The sequence below is a fragment of the Rhinatrema bivittatum genome, chromosome 10 (assembly GCF_901001135.1).
Source record: "Rhinatrema bivittatum chromosome 10, aRhiBiv1.1, whole genome shotgun sequence".
Taxonomy (NCBI): domain Eukaryota; kingdom Metazoa; phylum Chordata; class Amphibia; order Gymnophiona; family Rhinatrematidae; genus Rhinatrema; species Rhinatrema bivittatum.
The window spans coordinates 85,069,047-85,092,149 of record NC_042624.1 but is presented as its reverse complement, the minus strand read 5'-3'; the positions used below and the strand labels follow the sequence as shown (position 1 = coordinate 85,092,149).

The 23,103-nt window shown below is 42.7% G+C and overlaps 1 protein-coding gene across 2 annotated transcripts in view; it reads right to left on the bottom strand.

Moving 5' to 3' along the window:
* COL24A1 (collagen type XXIV alpha 1 chain) overlaps positions 1–23,103 on the bottom strand; it is a 554,101-nt gene that overhangs the window by 159,516 nt on the left and 371,482 nt on the right. For both annotated transcript variants that reach the window (XM_029618163.1, XM_029618164.1), the window contains exons 29-32: positions 12,098–12,151; positions 10,237–10,281; positions 10,079–10,123; positions 1,082–1,135 (exon numbers count right to left, since the gene is read on the bottom strand). In XM_029618163.1, the coding sequence (XP_029474023.1) occupies positions 1,082–1,135; positions 10,079–10,123; positions 10,237–10,281; positions 12,098–12,151 (198 nt within the window). The remainder of the gene's footprint in view (positions 1–1,081; positions 1,136–10,078; positions 10,124–10,236; positions 10,282–12,097; positions 12,152–23,103) is intronic.

The following is a 23,103-nucleotide window of genomic DNA, read 5'->3' as shown; positions in this document are numbered from 1 at the left end:
TGCTGGGCCTGCGACTTTGAGACACAACTCCGTACCCCTCAGCTCTGTCAGGAGAGATCAGGGATAGCATGCCATGGCATCAAGTTCAAAGAACGCATGGTCAAGCTCTGAAAAGTGGCAGAAAGAGATGAGACTGCAAATACTCCCGCACACTTCTTTCTCACTATTGCTGCTTTAAAACCCATGCCACCAAAAGCCACAATACTAGCAAGATGCTATTTGATAAATCAGGAGTTTGCATCAGAAAGTCCCCATTTTCATTCTGATTTGTATTGGTTTTTTTACCCCCATCTGCTAACGAGAAGGCTTCACATTATGAAAAGGTGGCAATGAGTGAGAAAGATCCCATAACCCCATGACCTCATTTTCCTTTCAGTGCTGCTTCTCTGTCCTGCCAAGCTCGACGTCTAGAACTACTTTGCTTATTAGAAGTTTGAATCTGCGCTCGGGCAAGTGGCGAAAAGGCTTGGGTGATGTCATTACCACAGGAATGACTAAAAAACTAAAAGCAAATTATAATCAACCAAGCAACATTCTTGACATGCTATATTTCACTGACAGGGAATAACAGCAGCCTACAGTGACTCAAATGGTAACTTCCCCAATGCTAAACTTACACAAAAGCACTGGAATTATGAACAGCCTTAACAGGAAAGCACTTTTTTTTTTTTTTTTTACAACAAAATGATTTAGATTTCTGTGATCAAGATAATGCATTTTATTTATTTTCCTGTAGCCACACCTAGTTCTAACTATATTTAGTTATTACCCTTTCTCTAGAAATAACCACACTGAAGTCCATGTGGCTTTCTAGGAACAAGAAGAAAGTCATTTAGCCAAAAAAGTCTAAGATATAAACGTCATATTAAAATGCCATGTGGTCAGGAGCTACATAACAATGTAGTTTACAATGAATTTCCATAGTATGACCACCAATGCCAACTCCGGCGACTGCCAGAGTCCATGACGTGATTGTGTTACATTATCTTTTCTTAGTGATGATAAATAACACTACAGTTACAAGTCGAAATCTGGGTTACAGGAATAAAATATCATCCTAAAAGTGTTTGGTTATACTTACTGGCTCTCCAACAGGTCCTCTGTCTCCTGTGTTTCCAGGAGGCCCTGTTGCGCCCTATAAAAATGTGAGACAAAAGTTTTAAAAGCCTTACACAAAAGTTTTAAAATCACTGCTTCACTTGCTTACTCCACATGGACAAAATTGGCAGTGAATGATCATAAGCTTTTCATTCTATAAACTTTTATTCCTTTTGTCTTCATAGCACAGATACCTAGCACAACAGCATATAGTCAAATACACCCGCAAGAATGGAAAAGCTGCTGTATCATCTTCATCCTTCGGTGCTATAAATAACACTCCAAATTCTCCATCGTGACAATGATCCAGATCAAGACAGAACTAAGAATATTCAGATGCCCTTGCTGTTACCTGGAAGAGATGTCATGCTCACAAACTCTACCATAAGATCAGGGGCAGATTAGCCTATCGGGAGATCGGGCTTCCCCCGGTGAGCCAGTCTAGCTGGTCACGTGGTCTCAACTCCACGTGGCTGTTAATGATCTCTTGCAGCCTGTGGGGACCGAAGAAAAGAAGATTGGCACAGCCAGCTATCGCCGAAGAAAAGAAGATGGAGGCTGGCGGATCCGAAGAAAAGAAGACGAGTGCCGCGCAGCCAGCCGCAGCCGGATACCAGGCCGGTGGGGGCCGAAGAAAAGAAGATGGAGGCCGGCGAAGCCGAAGAAAAGAAGATGGGTGCCACGCAGCCAGCCGCAGCCGGATACCAGGCCGGTGGGGGCCAAAGAAAAGAAGATGGAGGCCTGCGGAGCCGAAGAAAAGTAGATGGGTGCCGCGCAGCCAGCCGCAGCCAGAGTCCAGGCCGGCGGGGGCCGAAGAAAAGAAGATGGAGGCCTGCGGAGCCGAAGAAAAGAAAATGGGTGCTGCGCAGCCAGCCGCAGCCGGAGACCAGGCTGGCGGGGGCCGAAGAAAAGAAGATGAAGACCGGCGGAGCCGAAGAAAAGAAGATGGGTGCCGCGCAGCCAGCCGCAGCCGGAGACCAGGCCGGTGGGGGCCAAAGAAATTTAGATGGAAGCCGGCGGGGGCTGAAGAAGAGAAGATGGGCACCGCGCAGCCAGCCGCAGCCAGAGACCAGGCTGGCGGGGGCCGAAGAAAAGAAGATGGAGGCCGGCGGAGCCAAAGAAAAGAAGATGGGTGCCGCGCAGCCAGCTGCAGCCGGAGACCAGGCCGGTGGGGGCCAAAGAAATTTAGATGGAAGCCGGCGGGGGCTGAAGAAGAGAAGATGGGCACCGCGCAGTCAGCCACAGCAGAGACCAGGCCGGCGGGGGCCAAAAAAATGAAGGAGGCCACGCAGCCAGCCGCAGCCGGAGACGAGCTGTTCAGCTGGGGGCCTTTGTGTGTATATGTGTTTGAGATCGGAAGGGTGCTTCTGTGTGTGTGTGTATGTGTGAAAGGAATGTTGCTTCTGTGTGTGTCAGGGAAGGTGCTTGTGTGTGTCAATGTGTGTGTGCGCAAGAGAGAGAGATGGAGTATGTTTTTGGCTGGCTTGTGGCTGTGAGAGAGAGGGCATGTGTGTGATTGAGATTGTTTGTAAGTGAGATAGAACATGTGTGTGATTGAGAGCTTGTGTGTAAGTGAACTAGAGAGAGCATGTGTGTGATTGAAAGCATGTGGATTTTAAGAGGCGCCAGAGTACGCACAGATCTCCCGGGATGCATACAAATTGGGAAGTCAAAAAAGGGGTGAGGCATGGGCATCTGGGTCTGTAACCTGAAGCACGTGTGCAAGTATTTATGCACACAAGCGTGCGCCGGTGTCCTCTACCACATAACTTTACTTCTGCTATGGATGGCGTACAAGTTTTACAATAAAAAAATCAGGGCTAGTCAGCTGTGTTTGTAGGGTGGGGGCTAATAGGGAGGCTATCTAGCTAAGGGGGTTAGGAAGCCCTGTTCTTTACTGGGAACGAACTGGGGAATCGGTGTTTGCATCACTGCATGTGCTCTATGCAGCTTACTCCCATGCACACACTTCTTCAAAAAGTATGTGTTTAGTATATCAGCCTCTACATTTGGCATTACATCTGCTATTGTAAAGAAAAAGCAGAGTTGCTTACCTATAACAGGTGTTCTCCGAGGACAGTTCTCACACATGGGTGACATCATTGGATGGAGCCCGGTACGGAAATTTGATCTCACAGAATCTAGAACTTTCAAATATGCCCTACTGGCATCAAGGGCATCAAGAGCATCAATACTTAGTTCAGCTCCAATGGCATCAAGGGATCATGGCACATGGCACATGAAGACCTGGTCCCCGACACTAGAGGTCAGCCACTATTCCACTGCACTGAGGCCCAAGGCACTAGATAACTCTAGTGCATCGAATCCACTGATGCCTAGGGCACAGAAATCCCTTACAACATTGTGGATGGTCACGCACCCCAATGGCATCGAGGGTATCCCGGCACCTTGACGGCGTCAAGGGTGACCAAGGTGCTCAATGGCAGTCCTGGTCCCTGACTAAAGAGGTTAGGACTGTTCAGCTTGGAGAAGAGACGGCTGAGGGGGGGATATGAGATAGAGGTGTTTAAAATCATGAGAGGTCTAGAACGGGTAGATGTGAATCTGTTATTTACTCTTTCAGATAATAGAAGGACTAGGGCCACTCCATGAAGTTAGCATGGGGCACATTTAAAACTAATCGGAGAAAATTCTTTTTCACTCAACACACAATTAAATTCTGGAATTTGTTGCCAGAGGATTAAGTTAGTGCAGTTAGTGTAGCTGGGTTTAAAATAGGATTGGATAAGTTCTTGGAGGAGAAGTCCATTACCTGCTATTAATTAAGTTGGCTTAGAAAATAGCCACTGCTATTACTAGCAACAGTAACATGGATTAGACTTAGTGTTTGTGGACTTGCCAGGTTCTTATGGCCTGGATTGGAGACAAGATGCTGGACTTGATGGACCCTTGGTCTGACCCAGTATGGCATGTTCTTATGTTCTTATGGTGCGCTGGTCACAGATGTGCATGGGTAACCATTACTGGGCATGGCACCAAGCTGCTTGCCCAGGCTCCTGCTCACCCTCTCTCACAAGGAGACTGTAATGCCATACCAGCAAGCAGGAGGGGAGGCTATGTCATCCAGGGCTCCTGCCCATGGAGACTAGTTCCTTTGAATGTGGGGTGGATGAGCTCTCCCCCCCCTCCCCCAATATGAACAGTGTAGTCCTCGCTCTCTACACTGTCTGAACCTCCATCGATGCCGATTGATTGGTGAAATGATATGGAACTCCTGCCCGGGTAGAACTCAGGCGAGTCCCCAGCCTCAGCGGCCTACACGGATCATCCACTGACTGCATTGAGTCAGTCCTGCCAGCACAGCGGTTTCTGTTCAGGAAGCAGAAGGAAGGTCTGCATTATTTTAGAAACCATTGACTTGTTCCCATGCATAACTTTCTTTCACTTTCTGCCGTGCATGGCAGCTCAGTTTTGGGTTTCATAGACGCCTGTTCTTCTGGGGCACTGGAAACATTTTGCCCCCCTAAGCGTTGCAGTTCTTTTGAAAGATTTTTCCAGTTTTGATATCACGCGGCAGTCTCTGTAAGGCCTGAGCGATGCCATTTTTCCCTGGTCTCTGCTCCAGCGGATTACAGTTCGAGGCCTCCGATTAAATTGAAGGGATCCAGCAAGGTGTAGCTTACCTTCCTCTCAAGCTAATATAGAGTAGCCAGATCCCTGTCGGCTCTGCTGATAGTTGTAAGTGGAATTGGCCCTTCCCTTCCGGGGGTGTTGGGAACAGCCTTGAAGAAACAGATTCTTCCATTCGCCTGTAACAAGGGTCTCCTCTGAGGAAGCCACTTCGGTGAAACAAGGTCCTTGTTGGGATTTTACCATCTAACCCTGGATCTCAAAACACCAACATCTGGTGGAGTTGTCTTTGAAGTTATTTTGTCATCTTTAGGAACCAAGTTTTTTGACCTCCAGGCATTGCCATACCACAGCTTGGCAGTGTTAGCACAAGAGCTGCCCTGCCAGTTTCTACTCGTAATTTTTGGGTAACATATGCAGTTCTTAGTGAATGCTGTAATAGAATAACTTCAAGTCTGTAAACTGAGCAACGTTTTGTATCAAACAAATTGAGCTGATACTATTGTTGACAAATTTTCAAGTGTACTTTAGTGAGTAAAAAGTTTTTGTTTAGCCATAGACTGCTCATGCTCCTTTAATCTTGTCTGCATAAGTCTCGCCTTATATATGTATGTATATTAAATAATCCTGGCATGTATTATCTGAAGTGTGTTGCTTCTAACTGATTCACTAACAAATAAATATAAAAATTATTGAAAAAAATCTTTATTATTAGTGCTTTTCTCCTCCTTCAGTTGTTTTTGTTTTTTTTTGGGTGTGCTTTCCAAGCACTTTATTCTGTATATATTTAGTCTGTGTTTGTTCAAGATATATATATATATATATATATATATATATATATATATATATAGATAGATAGATAGATAGATAGATATAGATATATAGATATATATAAATAAGGGACAGAAATAGACTCTGGCAGACTGCACAGTGACTAAGGCCTGCTATGTGGCAGGCAGACAGAGAAAAGAAGAAGAAAAAGGAAAAGGAAACAAAATAAAACTACCATAAGGTAAATGAAAGAAGAGCTGCAGCTCTAGAAAAAATCATTACCAAAAGTGTGAGGAGAGAGCAAAGCTGAATACCATGAAGCACATGGCTCCCGCAACCACATGGCTCCGTGGAAAAAAATGAGACTGAGGGACTCTGCCTAGGAGGCAGGCTGATGACTACAGCTGCACATGCTCAGTAGGGCATGTTTGAAAGTTCTAGATTCTTTGAGATCAAAGTTCCATACCGGGCTTTGTCCGATGATGTCACCTATGTGTGAGGACTAACATCCTGCTTGTCCTTGGAGAATCTTCTAATATGTTTTACAGAAATAATTACAAGGCTTTCTGCAAGTGTACATCTGAGTAAGGACACGGAACTACCTAGGTTTCTGTGCACTTCCTAATCTGTAATTTTCCTGCGTGTTTAGCACTGCAGACTTTTTAATTTAAAAAAGCATGGAGGATAACTTTCAAAACTGCTTCTGGGCACCTTTATACGCGTGTATATGGACACATGGTAATTTACTACTGTATTTTATAACCTGCGTGCAAATGATATGCACAAGTTATAAAATATGACTACAAATGCATGCAAGTTCGGACTTATCTGGAAAAGTAGTGGGACTTATATGGATAAGTTTTGATTTATGTGGTTAAGTTCTGTTTTATGTGACTATCTTTCTATTTAATTAGCTCTTTTCTGACTTATCTGGGTACATATGATAGTTGGATAAATCTAAAACAAAAGTGCTATTTATCTGGATACGTTCTAATTTGCTAAGTGCTACTTAGCCGGAGAAATTGGAATTTAGCTGGATAAGTGCGCAAAAATGAAATACCCGCATATTTGTACTTCGAATTTTAAGGGGATACAGAAATAGATTTTCTCATGTTGCTTAGAAGCATTTACCCCCCTGTAAATCAGATTTTTCTCGCATAAATCAGGGGATTTTATAACATGCAGGTGGCAATGAAATAACCAGTTTTACCAGTTTGCCCCGTCCATCTGCAGATCGTGAAGACTCTCCCGGCTCTTTGGCCTGATGTCACCCCATTTCACCCAGACCCTCCCACCCAGGCATTTTTTCACTTTTGGAATGTTTACAAGCCCTTATACCAGATATTAAGCAGGAGTAAATATACGCAAGTAAAAGACTTATACGCATCACGTTAGCAGGTTGCAAAATAGCAACTTATGTGCATAACTGCTGGCCCCTCCCCAGGATGTCCGAGATACACGCGTATCTTGCAGTTTTACAAATACTGTATACTCAAAATTCAACTCACAGATTTTATTCTTAATTTCTTTACTGCTCAAAGTCTCTCAGTTGGGGTTGAGGAGAATTCTAATGCAATTGTTGGTGGAGAGGATCAAAATAAAGCCGAGCGCTCAATGCTCCTGCTGCTGGTTAGTTTGACCTGGAGTGAATACGTGTTCCAACACAAAAGACATCCACACACACATACTTGCTTTATGAGCTGCGTAAACTTCAAAACCTCAGCTGTCAGAAGTCAATGATACATTATATATGTGATCATGCAACACTTCCTTAAATGGGATATGGTATATCAAGATAATCAAAGATCCGGAGCTAAGCAATGTTTATTATCTTGTGGTGGCCAAACTCTGGATTGAATCCAACCAGCCACTCTGCCAAACAATAAAGGAAATTAAGAAGTATCTGCAGTGTGTGTGTGTGTTGTGGGGAGAGGAAGGATTAAGGTTTGGTCTGTGGAAGATGCTGGGAATGGACATGACCCCAAGCAACACCAATGTGAACAACCATTAAGACCAACCCAGTGACAGATAGAAGGTTTTACATTTCAAGCACACAGTTATGATGCTGACCGAGACAAGTACCTTTGTTTCCAATGCCACAGTTGTGGATGCCATGAGAAAGAATGAGGATTGTCATTTCTGGGGCAATTTTAAAACGGACTCCATTGGAACAAAGTCTACGGGGCTATTTTTTTTACCCACAGGCTTTGTATCAATTTTCAACAAGAAAATACACCTCAGAAAAATGCAAAACTCACAGGTCAGGAGGTGGCGATGTCTTACCGTGGACTGGCAACTGGTTAAAAGATAAGAAAGAGAGAATAAGACTGAATAATCAGTTTTCCCCACTGGAGAAATGGAGATAGTGGCGTGCCCCAGGGATTTGTACAGGGATTTGGGAAAGGGAGCAGTAAGCGAGATGATCAGATTTGTAGATGACACAAAAATATTCAAAGTAGTTAAAACACAAGCTGCCGGTGAAGAGCTGCAGAAAGTCCTTGTGAGGATGGCAGATGAAATTTAATGTGGACGAGTGCAAAGTGATGCACAGAGGGAAAACAAATTAACAGATGAACAATGCTGAATTCCATATTAGGAATGACCACCCAGGAAACGGGCCCTGGAGACACTATGGATGATTTGTTGAAATCCTCAACTCAGTGCGTGGTGGTGGTTCAGAAAGAAAATAGAATGTCAGGGATGATTTGGAAAGGAAAGTAGAATAAAACTGGAGAATACTATAATGCCTATGTACAGATCTATGGCTAGTATCATATACAGCTATGGTCACCCCCATCTCAAGAAAAATATGGCATACCTAGAAAAGGCGATAACACAGAGAAGAGGCGGAGTTAACAGCACACACATATAGGAAAATCACAACAAAAAATGTGCGGCATATACTATACTGGACAATAATATAGCAACAAAACAATTAATTATTTTGCATTTGCACACTGGAATTGTGCAAGGAATTTAATATATATAATGTACTGTTAACCCAGGTTTGGATGCACATTTTCGACATGCTAGCTTTACCCCTTATTCAGTAAGGGGTAATAGCGCGTCGAAAACGTACGGCCAACCACCCCGAAACTAATAGCGCCCGCAACATGCAAATGCATGTTGATGGGCCTATTAGTCATTTCTGCGCGATACAGAAAGTAAAACGTGCAGCGAAGCCACCCATTTTAATTTCTGCCAGCGCCGGAGAAGTGTACAGAAAAGCAGAAAAAACTGCTTTTCCGTACACCCTCCAACTTAATATCATAGCGATATTAAGTCGGAGGCCCCAAAAAAAAAAAAAATTAAAAATTAAAAAAAAAAAATTAAAAATCGGCCTGTGGGTTGGAAGACGGACTCTCATTTATGCCGGCATCCGTTTTCCGAACCCGTGGCTGCAAGCGGGTTTCAGAACCGACACCGGCAAAATTGAGTGTCGGCGCCTGTCGAAAAAGAGGCGCTAGGGATGCGCTAGTGTCCCTAGCGCCTCTTTTTACCGCGGGCCCTAATTTGCATAGGCCACCCTCCTGAATCGCGCGCCCAGGAGAGTGGCCTGTGCGCTCGTGGCTCTCCCGCGCGTTTTTCTCTATTGGCCTGATAACTAACAACCTGTCGCACGCTGTGGCCGCTGGTTTTAAAATACAGATTTACGAGTGAAACGATTGGCCCTGCCCTGGAAACCCACGGTCCAATCATGCCCCATCCCTTTCCTGACCCTTTTTTCTTCTTCTTGCGCACACACACATACGTGCATACGTGATACCTTTGTAAAATAAGTATTGCGCGCGCTTGACCCACATACATGCGTATATGGCCCTTTTTGTGCACATAACCTTTTGAAAATTCACCTGTAAGGTCCTGATTTATAAAATTATTTACACGCTTAAAAGTGGATTGTACACATGTAAATGCACTTTGCCCATGTAAGTGGGCTTTTGAAAATTGCTGTAATATATACCATTGAATTATCCATAAGATTGACCCATGGAAGTGAACTTTACATGTGTAAATGGCTTTTGAAAATTGCTATAATAATGTTACATTTACATGTGTAACTCCTTGGAAAATTCACTTAATAAGTTTGCTTTTTCAAAAATGTGTGCATATTTTTACTCTAAATCTTATGTGCATGCATTAGTGGGTGTATGTTTGCATGTAGTTTTAGTGGGATAATTTTCAAAGGAAAAGTACCTGTAGGCTTTACAGTAATGCAGACATAAAATGAGCCCATAGTTAGGATCATTTTTCCCTGTGTGCATGACTCTGCACTTGTCCATATTACATTTCATCTGCCATTTGGAAGTTTCAGCTCCCAGGTCTTGCAGTGTTCTCCTGGAATTTCTCACAATCAGCTTGTGTTTTAATTACTTTGAATAACTTGGTGCCATTTGCAAATCTGATGACCTTGTTCATTGCTCCCTTTTCCAGATCACTAATGAACAGCACTGGGGCACACTACTACTTCCCTCTCTCCATTGGGAAAACTATTTAGTCGTGTTCTGTTTCTTATCTTTTAACAAGTTAGTGATCAGGAGCTGCCAGAGTGCAGTTCAATTTCTCACATGTCACTGCATCAGCTGTGCTGATAAATATCACATATTTCATCACTCCTTACCGCTGGGCCTTGATCACCTCTTTCTCCAGGGCTTCCAGCTTTACCCTTCAACACAGAAAAAAAAGAGATTTATGGCCAGGTTAATATCAAAAAAGCATCAAAAATAGTAGAACAAGTGGTTAGTAGTGGTTAAAATGGCACAGATTTCAGATACTTACAATCGGTCCATTAACACCTTTTTTCCCAGGGTCTCCTCTTTCTCCCTGACAAAAGTGAATACTGAGTAAGTTTGTAACGCACATACCAACACAGTGACTTGTACACACACAAGAAATCTTTGTATTTATAGGACGTGAATATTAAAGACAGGGTCAGGTCTACCAATGGGTTTCTCCCATTAGGAAGTAACTTTCTAATTGCCCATATTAGCGTAAAGCAGTAATTGTAACACAGACTGTGCACTAGTTTTCAAAAAATACTTGCACAGAGCCTATGCACATACTTTTATTTATTTTATTTTAAGAATTTATAAACCGCTCTATCAACATTACTAACTGGTTTTGAATATTGCATTCATAATTAAAACCAAATTTACAAAATACAAAACACCAAAAAAACCCTGAATAGTAAACATAAAACCAACAAACATAAAATCATACTTAAGATAAAAACATAAAATCAAAACATAAGATCAAACATGAAATCAACCAAGCTATTGCCAGATTTATTTAGGTTGCCTCAAGATTTAAATCAATAGACCTGCTTGAAAAAAATATGCTTTTAAAAGTTTCCTCAACAATGAAGTTTCTGCTCTAAGCTCATCTGGCAAACTGTTCGACAAGTTTGGCCCAGCTACACAGAACAAGCGTCTGAGACTTGGCGAGTCTAATCTGCTTGATGGAAGGAATGACCTTAATGGGCGCACAAGTTGATAGATCTTAAGAAATGAATTGAAACAGCTAGGAGCAATGCCATGTGCTGTTTCAATACTAGCAGCAATATTTTAAATTTTACTCTACACTCAACAGGTAACCCACGCAGATCTTTCGAAAAAGGAGCAATATGGTCTCGAGTCTGGGCCCTTGTAACAACCCCTTGCTGCAGACGTTTTCACAAAGGGCGGGAAATGAAAAAAACCCCCAAAACATTTCCATGAGTAAACCATTGTTTTACTTATGGAAATGGCATTGAAAAATTAAGGGGTAACTTTCAAAGGGACTTCTGCAGGCCTGGGTTTACCGATAAGCACACTAGGTCTGTACCTAGGGTGGCAAACACTGGGGGGACAGCAGGCCGGCTGAAGGTTTCCTACCTAGCAGCTGCGCTTTATCTCACTCAGCAAAGAACATCCTTCTGCTTCCTGCTCTCCTCTTCCTAGTGGAGGGGAGGGGGAGGCTGGAAGGGACAGAGCAAAGCAAAACTGCTCTACTCTATTCCAGCATCTCCCTTCCTGTCCTGGGAGAGAGGAGTAGCACCAGCGCACACAGCAGGGAGCAAAAAAAAAAAAAAGCTCCTCTGCTCCCTAATTTAGCCACTCTCTTCCTGTCATGCAGGGACTTCAGGGGAGGAGGTGATCCTGGAGCAGGTACAGCAGAGCACAGAAGATTAGGTCTTAGACCTTCTGTTCTGTTGTCCCTTGTCCAGGAGGGGGAAGGGGGCAACAGCACCAAAAGTGCGTAGGAGTGACAAAACCCTAAATCCGTCACTGGACTTCAGCAGGCAGAACAGCGTTTTATGCACAGAGACGGCCTTTGAAAAAAATTACCCTCCGATATGTGGGGTAAACTAACATGGGTGAGCAAACCCAGAGTGAGCGGAGGCGGGTTTGGATCTGCCTATAAACTTTATGCAATATGACCGTGTGAATGCGCACGTTTGCAGAGAACTTTTAATGCACACCAAATAGCAGAGAAGAGCCGTTCTGAGGGGCTGTTTTTCAAGCCAGACTAATATGTGTAAGTGCGCTTAGAGAACTGCTGTAACCTCTGCACATGTGGTTTAAAAACAAGCCTCCCTGCGTCTACAAGAGAAAGACTTCTTACATATGCGCCATAGTGCAGTATGCACAGCTGTCATTACCTTAATACCTGGCATCCCTTGTTCTCCTAAAGAGCCATCTGGACCTCTTGGACCCTGAAAAATTATAAACAAGTTGTCAAATATGACTTAGAAATCATCTGTCACCCATGTTCTACATTTATAACAACGAAGCTTAGAGGGCAACAAAGAGGATGCAGGTCACATCGGACTGCTAAGTATTTAACAGCAAATTAATTGAATTATTTCTTCTCCCGTCTTCTCTTCTTCCCACGGCCTCATTTTATGTTTAAATTTGTTTATTAGATGCAACAAAATTAAAGAACAGAAGATGGCATGAAAGCGATCCTTTCTGTACACTCCATGCCCAAGAAAGTTACAGGTTTGGGAAGGAATAACAAATGCAACCTCAAAAGCAAAAATAAACAAATGAATCTCCCCAACCCGCCCCCCCCTCCATCATTATTCCTCAAAGCCTCCCCCATCAGAGCCTGCAGGAGAAAAAAAGGGGGAAGGGAATGCAAGCTCAAGTCCGTGGACGGCAAACTGCAAATCATCAAGCAAGCAACCCAAATGGTCTCAAACTCGGCTCCTCGCTTCAGGCGGGAGCGAATCCAAGGACGGAGCAACCTTCTCATTTTTTAACCCTTCTTCCCCAACTCAACATCGCCCTAAACATATTTTTTTTCCCCCACACATGGTGACATTTTTAATCCTTTTCTTGCAAGACATTAAAAATGTAATCAAAATTATAAAATCAAAACAAAAAGATGACAGGTCGACATCACTGAAAAATAACTGAATGCTTAATCTGCTGATATTGTTTCATACAATCACTTTTTTAGATATTAAAAAAAAAAAGATCCTATTTCTACTAAATCTTCCATTTGCGTTGATTTCAGACTACAGCAGTCTGGTGTACCTGAGACTTTTTAACCTCATCATTTGTAAACGTGCCCCCCTTATTTACACTAATCTCCAGGTGACCAGAAGTTCTCAGCTACGTTTACTGGGGTATGAAGTCTTCAGAGAACACCCAGGACCTGCACCTATCAGTCAGGGACCAAACAGAATAGGATTCTCACACCCTAGACCAGACAGAGCTCTCTTCATCTTGCACTTCAGAAATGGAACAGATCACTGCCATGGAAACCTGTTCCCCTAAAATGCAGCGTCCCCACATCAGCTCCTTTAAAGTTGGGTTGAGTCCACCACCATCTGATCTAAATGTTCACCATCTGCTGTACATTGACTGCAGGTCTGTAATTCTGGAGCTTTTTAAGGTTTTCAAACTCAAACATGGAGGAAAAACCAGATCTTCAGCTGGCCAAGGTGTATTTTAATACAAAATTAGGATTATAAATTAACATGGTTGCTATTCAGATAGTAAATAGAAAACTGTCCCCAATTTAAGACATTCTTTATTAGTCCATGAGCTATGTTTATTTTGCCTTAAAATATATTTATCAACTATATAATTCTGCTGTGGGTAATGAGAAGAATATATTTTCCTGATACCATTGATTTTTGAAAACTATGTTTTAATATTTTGTGACTTCAAGCGAACACAATACAGACAACTAAGTAAACCCCTCAAAAGAAGATCAGTAAATAATAGTAAAAAAAAAAAGTTTATTAACAGCAACATTAGCTCGTAGTTTTAACAGCATTTTCAGACCATCATAATACACAGAAAGCTTTTCTGGTGTTATAAATTTACATGTCTTTCAAGTCCATAAGACTTAAATATTGTAAAAGTTCCAGCATAGCCTAGAACCGTTTATTTCTGGTGGGATATAGAAACATGTATTAAACTTGAGCACAACAGATTTTATATCCAGCTCTATTACTGTTTCTTTACTGCAGAATACACAAACAGGTTTCATGTGATATCTTTCTGTTGGGTAGGGATGAACTTAAGGGGTCATTTTCAAAAGGATTTATGCACTTAAAATGGAAACAGTCTGGCACACCACCAAGACACTGCTGCGATCAGGCTATCCCTCCAAAGTCAGTAGCCACAGATTAAGGGTATGAAGACCTTCGAAGGCACCGTAGCCTCTTTGTGATAGGAGATAAACAGATGGGAGGATGGATCACTAGCCATGAGGGCAAATTTTTTTCAATCCATCTTTAATGAAGCTAAGGGCAGGCAAGAACTGCATATCCTTACTATATTAAATAACACCTATTGCATCGTACAGCGAACAAAATGTTATGATTATGATGGCTACATCTGAGTGGCTGGGATGCAGGGCTTTAATCACTTGGATATGTCTTGTTTCATTGACGTGACTGAAAAATTCTTGTCAACTGCTTCTTTTTTTAGAAACAGCATGAAAAAAGTAAAACCCCTAAAACACTTTGTCTTATAAACAGTTTTAATCCTCTCTGGACATGGTGTATTTATCGTCAGTTAATCCCGTCTGAGTAAAAGTGCCTCAGCACTGCCTTAGGCCTTCAACTTCACTAAAAGGAGCACTAGCTGCCAGCCAATGTGCTTTCAAGGACTGCTTTTTAATTGCATGGATGACAAGTTGATTAAATGGAGCACTAAAGCAATTTTAATTAACTGAGAAGATATTTTAGGCGAGTACTCTTCACAAAAAGCACTATTTCTAAGGTAGTACGGATCTCTGCAAATTTCTTTTCATATGAGTTTGAAATGCATTTCATTTGAATTTCTAATTATATACACAGTATATATGTGTATGTGTGTGTACATGTGTTTGAAACCCAAAAGGAATGTATTTAAAATCTATTTGAGGGAAAAGTTTTTAAATTATTTTCAAAACAATGTTCCTGTGCTTCCGCAGCAGCTTGGTTGGATTTTCTGAGCATGCTCAGCTGTGTGTGAATAAAGACAGCAAGGAATTAATCAATATATCAGACATGACATATTCAACAGAATATTGTGATTGGATAAGGTTAGTTGTGCGCATAATTTTTTTTACTTACTTTTATTAAGTAGCAAGGGTCAGTTTTTCTGGCCTATGATTGGGAAATCCATTCATTTCCATGGGTAATGAGAATTAACATAACTCAGTTACACAAGTTCAATTTCGAGACCTATCTTGATAAGTGAAACCAATGAGGTTTTCCCCACTTCTGGCTTATGGAAGTGTAGTGCAATAACATTTGTCTATAACTAATATATGCATGAGGTATACTTGCATGCAGTGTCTCCATTGTATACAAATATATCATGCATATTCTTTGTAGATATTCTGAAAATCAGACCTGGTTTTGGCACTCCAGGACTAGAGTTGCCTATCCCTGTACTATATAAAACACCTCAATTTAAAAAAAAAAAAGCTTCCAACCTTTGATTTGATATCAGTACTATTATGCTGATCTCTTCCTGGTCCAAAACTATTTTAGATTTTTTATTTCTTTAAACTGCTAACAGGACTATAACCTCTGAGTCACAAGCACTGCAAAGACAGCACCTCTGCAGAGAGGAAATTATTAAAAAATCCACATATTTCCTGATGATCCAGATGTCTCCATTTATTGTACTTTATTGCTTAAAGATGGGTTCTCATCATCAGTCCTATAGGGCCATGAACAGATTATGTTTTCAGGATATCCACAACGATATTCATCAGATGTATATGAATGGTGACCAGGTGGCAGTGCTGGGTTTGCGGTCCTTCGCTCGATAGCCCGGCTGGGGATGCTGTGGAGGCAGCATTCACGGCACCTGAAGGGAGGGAGTCCCGGTCATCATGCAACAGTGACACCTAGCGGCAAGATTTAGGGTCCATGACTGCAGGGTTCTGGAAGAAGTCCTGATGCATGGCCCCCTGGCTGAGGACTGTCACTGCAATGGGAGGACGAAGGGGGAGGGGAATAAAATAGGAAACATCTCCAGGAAGTTGTAAATAAAGGCTCATGCATGGAGCCAGATTCCAGCCCCGGTTCTGATCCAGTTGGAAACTCAAAGAAGCAGAAGGAAACTAATGGGCCCCCAAAATGACATGCTTTCCTTTGTTCTAAGAAGGATGCTAACATTCATGGTTCAGTTACCCTGGAAACCAATCCAATCTGTGGCCGGAGACTGAAGATGAGAAGCATGAAGTCATGTGTTCTTTAGTTCATACAGTTTAAAAGGTTTGATACCTAAATACTAGGGAGGAGGAACCGTATATTCCCTTCTGCAGACTTATATACTATCCTGCTTTAGAGAATGCACTCTGCGAATATGAAATCTAGAAAACAGCAGCATGACGTTTGCTCATGGCTTTTATCTCCGACCGTGACTTGTCTTTGGCTCCTAATCTGAAATGTGTACTGGACTGAAAGCTAGACCCAGGTATTATGGTTTACCCAATACCCAAAATTTATTTGAGAAAATAAAGAAACCCTTCCTCCTAACGACAGGGAAGGCAGTGGACACAGCATGACAAATTAAGCCGTCTTTTTTTTTTTTTCTTGAAATAAACTGGTTGTGCAGTCCAAGCCTGCTGCATTATTTAAATCTTTGCCCGTGTGCCACGGAGAGAGTTTTACAACAGTGGAACTTGCCCCGTCCGATGCTGCGTGTGAGCCGTGGAGCTGTAACCAGTACTGCAGGGAGGGGAATGGTGGAAGCACCCGCATAAAATTACGCCTTGCCAAAGTGCAGAGGCTGCGCCGATTTTCAAAGCAAACTTGTGTGCAAAGGTTCGCTCGGAAAATTATCCCTACGAACGTGCGCAAGCTCACCCGTGCAACACGGCACCTGCTCTTTGCTGGGCGGGTTAATTTACGTGCACACTCTGTAAGAATCTAAACTATGCATGAAAATCAGGCCTCCACGCCCGGAATGCCTGTTTTATGTGCAAAAAACAAAACAAAACCGCACGTGTCCAATCTGGTTCCGGGCGCGCTGTTAGGTCCCCAAGCCCCACACAGTTTTAGGACAAGTCACTTCTGCACAGAAACCCGTGTCTGACAGGTGGAAATGGCTTGGAAAATCTCCCCCCCCCCACAGGTGCACCATCAATAACTCTGCCGAGCCACTTGAAGGAAGACGTTGCTTGGCCCTTCTCGGATGCAGTTCTGGCCTCCTGGTCTCCACGGTGGCTGCTGAAGCCCCTCACTGCAAAGTGAATGTCAAAGAGCTGCGTGCGTACAAATGAGCAGATGTGTGTGCAGAGAGCACGTATTTGTGTAAATGCTATTTTATAAACCTCAAACATACACGCGCAAGTATCGGTGCACTCACAAAATTGCTCCTATTGAAAAGGGGCAGGTTGGGCTGGGGGCCAACATTTCTGCCTATGAGTTACTATTTTATAACCCGCCAAATCGGCAAGCGTATGAATGTTACCTGTGTGGATTTACACCTGCTAATTAGCTGCTGTAAGGCAGGTAAAATTCCCCAGCTGACCCTCGCTCACCCCCAAGCCTTACTTATAACCCCCAAATGATCCTCTGTCAACTCCTCTCTCACCTCATCCCCCATCCCCTATCATCCCAATGCCTCGCTTCCCCCTCCTCTCACAAACCCCCCAGCGAAATCCCTCTCATACATCCCCCAGTTGATCTTCTGTGATTGTTCCTCTCTCACTCTCCACAGCCAATCCCTTTCCAGCTGATCTAAGTCTGAAACCCCCTCCTGCATCTGATCCCTCCCTTCAAACATCCCCGTCTCTAAACATTGCCCAGGGCAAGGGGCACCATTTTCCTCTGGATGTAGTGAGGGATGGGCGGATGACAGGAGAAACATTTCTCTTTTGGGTAGGTTCGGCGGCGAGTGAGAAGAGAGAAGCTGTGGTCCATGCACACTCAGCCCTCCCCCTCCCCTCATGGCTGGTCCTAAGCCTGATGGTGATCTACAAGCAGCAGCCTTAGTAGTGAGTCACCCTGGGGCCTCTGTGCCGGTGCAAGCTCACAGGCTCTGGAGGGGGTCCCAGTCCCTCCTCACGGCGGGCTTCTTGTTACCACGGCGACCCGTGCAGGGATGGGGGCCACTCTAAGGCCTGTGTGCGTGTGCTGGTGCATCGACTCCATGTGTGCTTCCACTATTAACGCTGCTGCTTCGGGGGCCTCAGGATTCCTGTCACTTGGGGCACTTGTAACCCCAGCTGAAGGTTGTGCGACCCCACATTTGGGAAGCCCTGACTTAAACCCTCCTCTCTCTCCTTCCCCTCCCCTTCTTCAGCCTGACAGACCGGCTGCTCAGTTCCAGGCAAATCATGATTTCTAGAAGTGAATGATTAATTGCAGAAAAGTTCCAGCTCCAAACCTGTACAATCTATAAAAGTTAACGCACCACGTGACCTTGTGAAATGAAGTCACATGCACTGTAACTGCATTTTTCTTACAATTTATATGTCCAATATAAACAGCCATCTTATCCTTGTAAGTATTAGCAAAGAAAACACTGCTGGAAGTAAAGCCCCTGCAAGTTTGTAACACATGCTCTGTATCTAATTAGCATCTCTCTCTGACTTTTCTCAGACCATTGTTATAAACAAACACATCTGCATTTCAATTACTTAGGACAGAGAGGCCACCACTAGCTATGTTTGCTAGGTACAAATGGTTTCCAGCTGTGCCCTAATCATGGCGTCTCACAGCTAAATGTCACATTTGATTGAGAATAGAAAAATCAGGAAGTTACTAAAAAAGAAACCAAGGAAAAAAAGTACAAGGCCATTGCTAATAGAATATTACAAATTTTTTCCCAGAAGAAATCTATAGTGGTATTTTATTACTGGAGCTCCTGAGCGTCTCCCCTAAGGAACACAGAAGTCCAACATCAGATCCAGGAGATCCCAGCAGGGCTGCATTTAGGGCAGTGGTTCTGCTGATCTAAAGGGGTGCGCATGGGAAATATTCCGTTTCATTTTGCTTTCCTTGTTTGTTTTGATTTGTTGCCTTTTTAAATTTAGTTTTGTTAATTATGTGCATAAAATTGGAACATAGTAAGTAAAATTTATGACCCGCGCGCATTTGCCGGCATGCGCACATTCACACATCGATTTTATAACATACGCGTGTATATGCATGCAGGTTATAAAATCGACTGTCCACGTGTACATGTGCACATGATTTTATATTGACACGCGCATGCGCGCATGAATGTTATCTCGAGCGCGTAAGTGGGCAGGGAATTTTAGTAGGTCCGCACGGCCACGCAATAGTCCTTCTTCCCAGTTCGCTCCCGGTTCAAGAGAGGACTTCCTAAACCCCCTAGCTAACTTGCCTCCCTTTTATCCTATTAGCCTCGAGCCTTAAAACCCTGCTGACTAGCCGTGCTTTTTTTGTTACACAACTTACATGCTGTCCATAGCAGAAGTTACTACTTACCACTGACTTCATGATGCAGTCCCGGCCCACCCATGTCTCACCCACACCCTGCCCCTTTTACAGAAAATAATTTTCATGCACATACCGGGAGATATGTGAGTTGCTGCGGGCCTTTTAAAATCTGCACGGCACACGTGGGTCCAAGTCCCGCACGTATCTCCCAGTTTTGGTGTGCGCAAGCATTTGAAAATTGACCAGTTTATATATAAGTAAGTAGCATGTACACATGAAAGCAGCATTATGCCAAAGCCTGACATATGTGCACACAAGCAATGATGGCGTAAATGTTAGAGGGAAAAGAAAGGGGCATTTTAGGGACATTCTGGGGCCTGATTTGGAGGATCATGCACAAGTTGCTATTTTGTACATGACCAAACTTCTCCCTACGCTTTTCGCATGCCAATTGACTTGCACAATCGAAACTACAGCTGCCTTGTACCTGTAGTTTTTGGGTGGGAGGTCTGGGTGAACTGGTGGGGGATCAGGGTAATGTGCTGGAAGGGTTAGGTGAAATGCTGGAGGTCTCAGAAAATCAGTGATCCCAAGAATGCATTCTAGTAAGTATTTTAGAAGAGAAGGACATGCATAGTTTCAAAAATACCAGTCTCCAAGTATTACGCACACATTGTTCTAATTATGTGCGGAAAATAGATGAGCGTCATTTTATAAGATGGGTAGAGAAAGTCTGGGTGCTCCTACACTGCAAATATACAGTACATGTGCACTTTTGGGGTAGAAATATGTGGTATTTTATAAAATAAGGGATTCCCGCCATACAGTATATAAAATACTTACATAAACCTCCACGGTTTTTAAAGTGGCTATTCTGAAACCCCCCCCAACAGGCTGTAGGTCACTTGGACAGGTTTGAGAACCACTGCCCTAAATGCAGTACAGAATGGAGTACAACTTCAAATAATATCATCAATTAAAGGCCTGATTGATTAAGTTCTTTCGTTAAGAACATAAGAAATTGCCATGCTGGGTCAGACCAAGAGTCCATCAAGCCCAGCATCCTGTTTCCAACAGAGGCCAAACCAGGCCACAAGAACCTGGCAACCACCCAAACACCAAGAAGATCCCATGCCACTGATGCAATTAATAGCAGTGACTATTCCCTAAGTAAACTTGATTAATAGCCATTAATGGACTTCTCCTCCAAGAACTTATCCAAACCTTTTTTGAACCCAACTACACTAAGTGCACTAACCACATCCTCGGGCAAGAAACTCCAGAGCTTTATTGTGTGTTGAGTGAAAAAGAATTTTCTCCGATTAGTCTTAAATGTGCTACTTGCTAACTTCACGGAATGCCCCCTAGTCCTTCTATTATTCGAAAGTGTAAATAACCGAGTCACATCTACTCGTTCAAGACCTCTCATGATCTTAAAGACCTCTATCTTATCCCCCCCTCAGCCGTCTCTTCTCCAAGTTGAACAGCCCTAACCTCTTCAGCCTTTCTTCATAGGGGAGCTTTTCCATCCCCTTTATTATTTTGGTTGCCCTTCTCCGTACCTTCTCCATCGCAACTATATCGTTTTTGAGATGCGGCGACCAGAATTGTACACAGTATTCAAGGTGCGGTCTCACCATGGAGCGATATAGAGGCACTATGACATTTTCCGTTCTATTAACTATTCCCTTCCTAATAATTCCTAACATTCTGTTTGCTTTTTTGACTGCTGCAGCACACTGAGCCGACGATTTTAAAGTATTATCCACTATGATGCCTAGATGTTTTTCCTGGGTGGTAGCTCCTAATATGGAACCTAACATTGTGTAACTACAGCAAGGGTTATTTTTCCCTATATGCAACACAGTGCACTTGTCCACATTAAATTTCATCTGCCATTTGGATGCCCAATCTTCCAGTTTTGCAAGGTCCTCCTGTAATGTATCACAGTCTGCCTGTGATTTAACTACTCTGAATAATTTTGTATCATCCGCAAATTTGATAACCTCACTCGTCGTATTCCTTTCCAGATCATTTATATATATATTGAAAAGCACTGGTCCAAGTACAGATCCCTGAGGCACTCCACTGTTTACCCTTTTCCACTGAGAAAACTGACCATTTAATCCTACTCTCTGTTTCCTGTCTTTTAACCAGTTTGTAATCCACAAAAGGACATCGCCTCCTATCCCATGACTTTTTAGTTTTCGTAGAAGCCTCTCATGAGGGACTTTGTCAAATACCTTCAGAAAATCCAAATACACTACATCTACCGGTTCACCTTTATCCACATGTTTATTAATTCCTTCAAAAAAATGAAGCAGATTTGTTAGGCAAGACTTCCCTTGGGTAAATCCATGTTGACTGTGTTCCATTAAATCATGTCTTTCTATATACTCTACGATTTTGATCTTGAGAAGAGTTTCCACTATTTTTCCCAGCACTGAAGTCAGGCTCACTGGTCTATAGTTACCCGGATCGCCCCTGGAGCCCTTTTTTAAATATTGGGGTTACATTGGCCACCCTCCAGTCTTCAGGTAGAATGGATGATTTTAATGCTATGTTACAAATTTTAACTAATAGATCAGAAATTTCATTTCTGAGTTCCTTCAGTACCCTAGGATGCATACCCTCAGTCATCTAATGGTCCAACCGAATCCCTCACAGGTTTCTTGCTTTGAATATATTTTTAAAAGTTTTTATTATGAGTTTTTGCCTCTATGGCCAACTTCATTTCAAATTCTCTCTTCGCCTGTATTGTGATTCCCACTCATAGACACAGAGAGGGTCTTTTCAAAGAGCCTTTTACAAAACTGCCAGCTCAGTACGTGGGTAAACTTACAGGCAGGTGTCATGTTTGCACCTACGCATACTCAGATTAAGTGGAGGTATTCTGGGGGTGGAGCTGGGAAGGGTTTTGGGTTTCAGCACATAACTCAGCATTTTCAATAGCATGCACTTACAATTTTTATTAAAAATGTGGGCGGACGATACAGCAGGTGTAGATTTGGTGGAATCATTTTCAAAGCAGGCTTCTGAGCATGTGACCACTTTGAAAAGTGGTATCACTTAGGCATCTACTTGCCAGCTATCTTGCAGACAATGTTACAAAATTACTCGCAAAATGGGAGAAAAGCCTTGGTGAATCAGGCACCCAGTGCCAACAATAGTTTAAATGATGTGCCAATGTGCCATGAATGGATGAAGAATGGCACAAGTAAAGACAGATGATTACTATATTCCAGCCCCAAATAGCTTAAAACATGTGTTTGAGCACAGAGAAGGGAGTGTAGAAGTATGAAAGCTCACTTTTTGTTATAGTCCATTTCTTACATTGCAGTATTTAGGTGGACAAAATGTCCTCCTTGGAATATGAATATTTTCAAATTCAGCTGAATTAAACATACTGAGGTGGATATTCAAAAGCTTATTTAGACGGAAAACAAAGTTATCCATCTAAAAGGCAAGTTTTGGTATATTCAGGCTCTTATCCGGTTAGATTAGTCATTATCCGGCTAAAATCTAGTGAGATTAAAAAAAAGAGGTGTTCCAGTGCATAACTGGGAGGAGCAACTTCTAACTTTAGACCAACTATTAAGCAGGTCATCTTATCCTGCTAACTTTAAATTTATCCATGTGTATTCAGCAGCATGGACCTCTAAAATGCATACATTCGGTGATATATGTCAATGTATCACTTTATCATCTGTAAATGATGACAGAGTACAGAAGGGAAAGGTAAATATGTAAAGTTCATTTCCGCATGGCATATCAGCCAGGAGATTTTGAACATATGG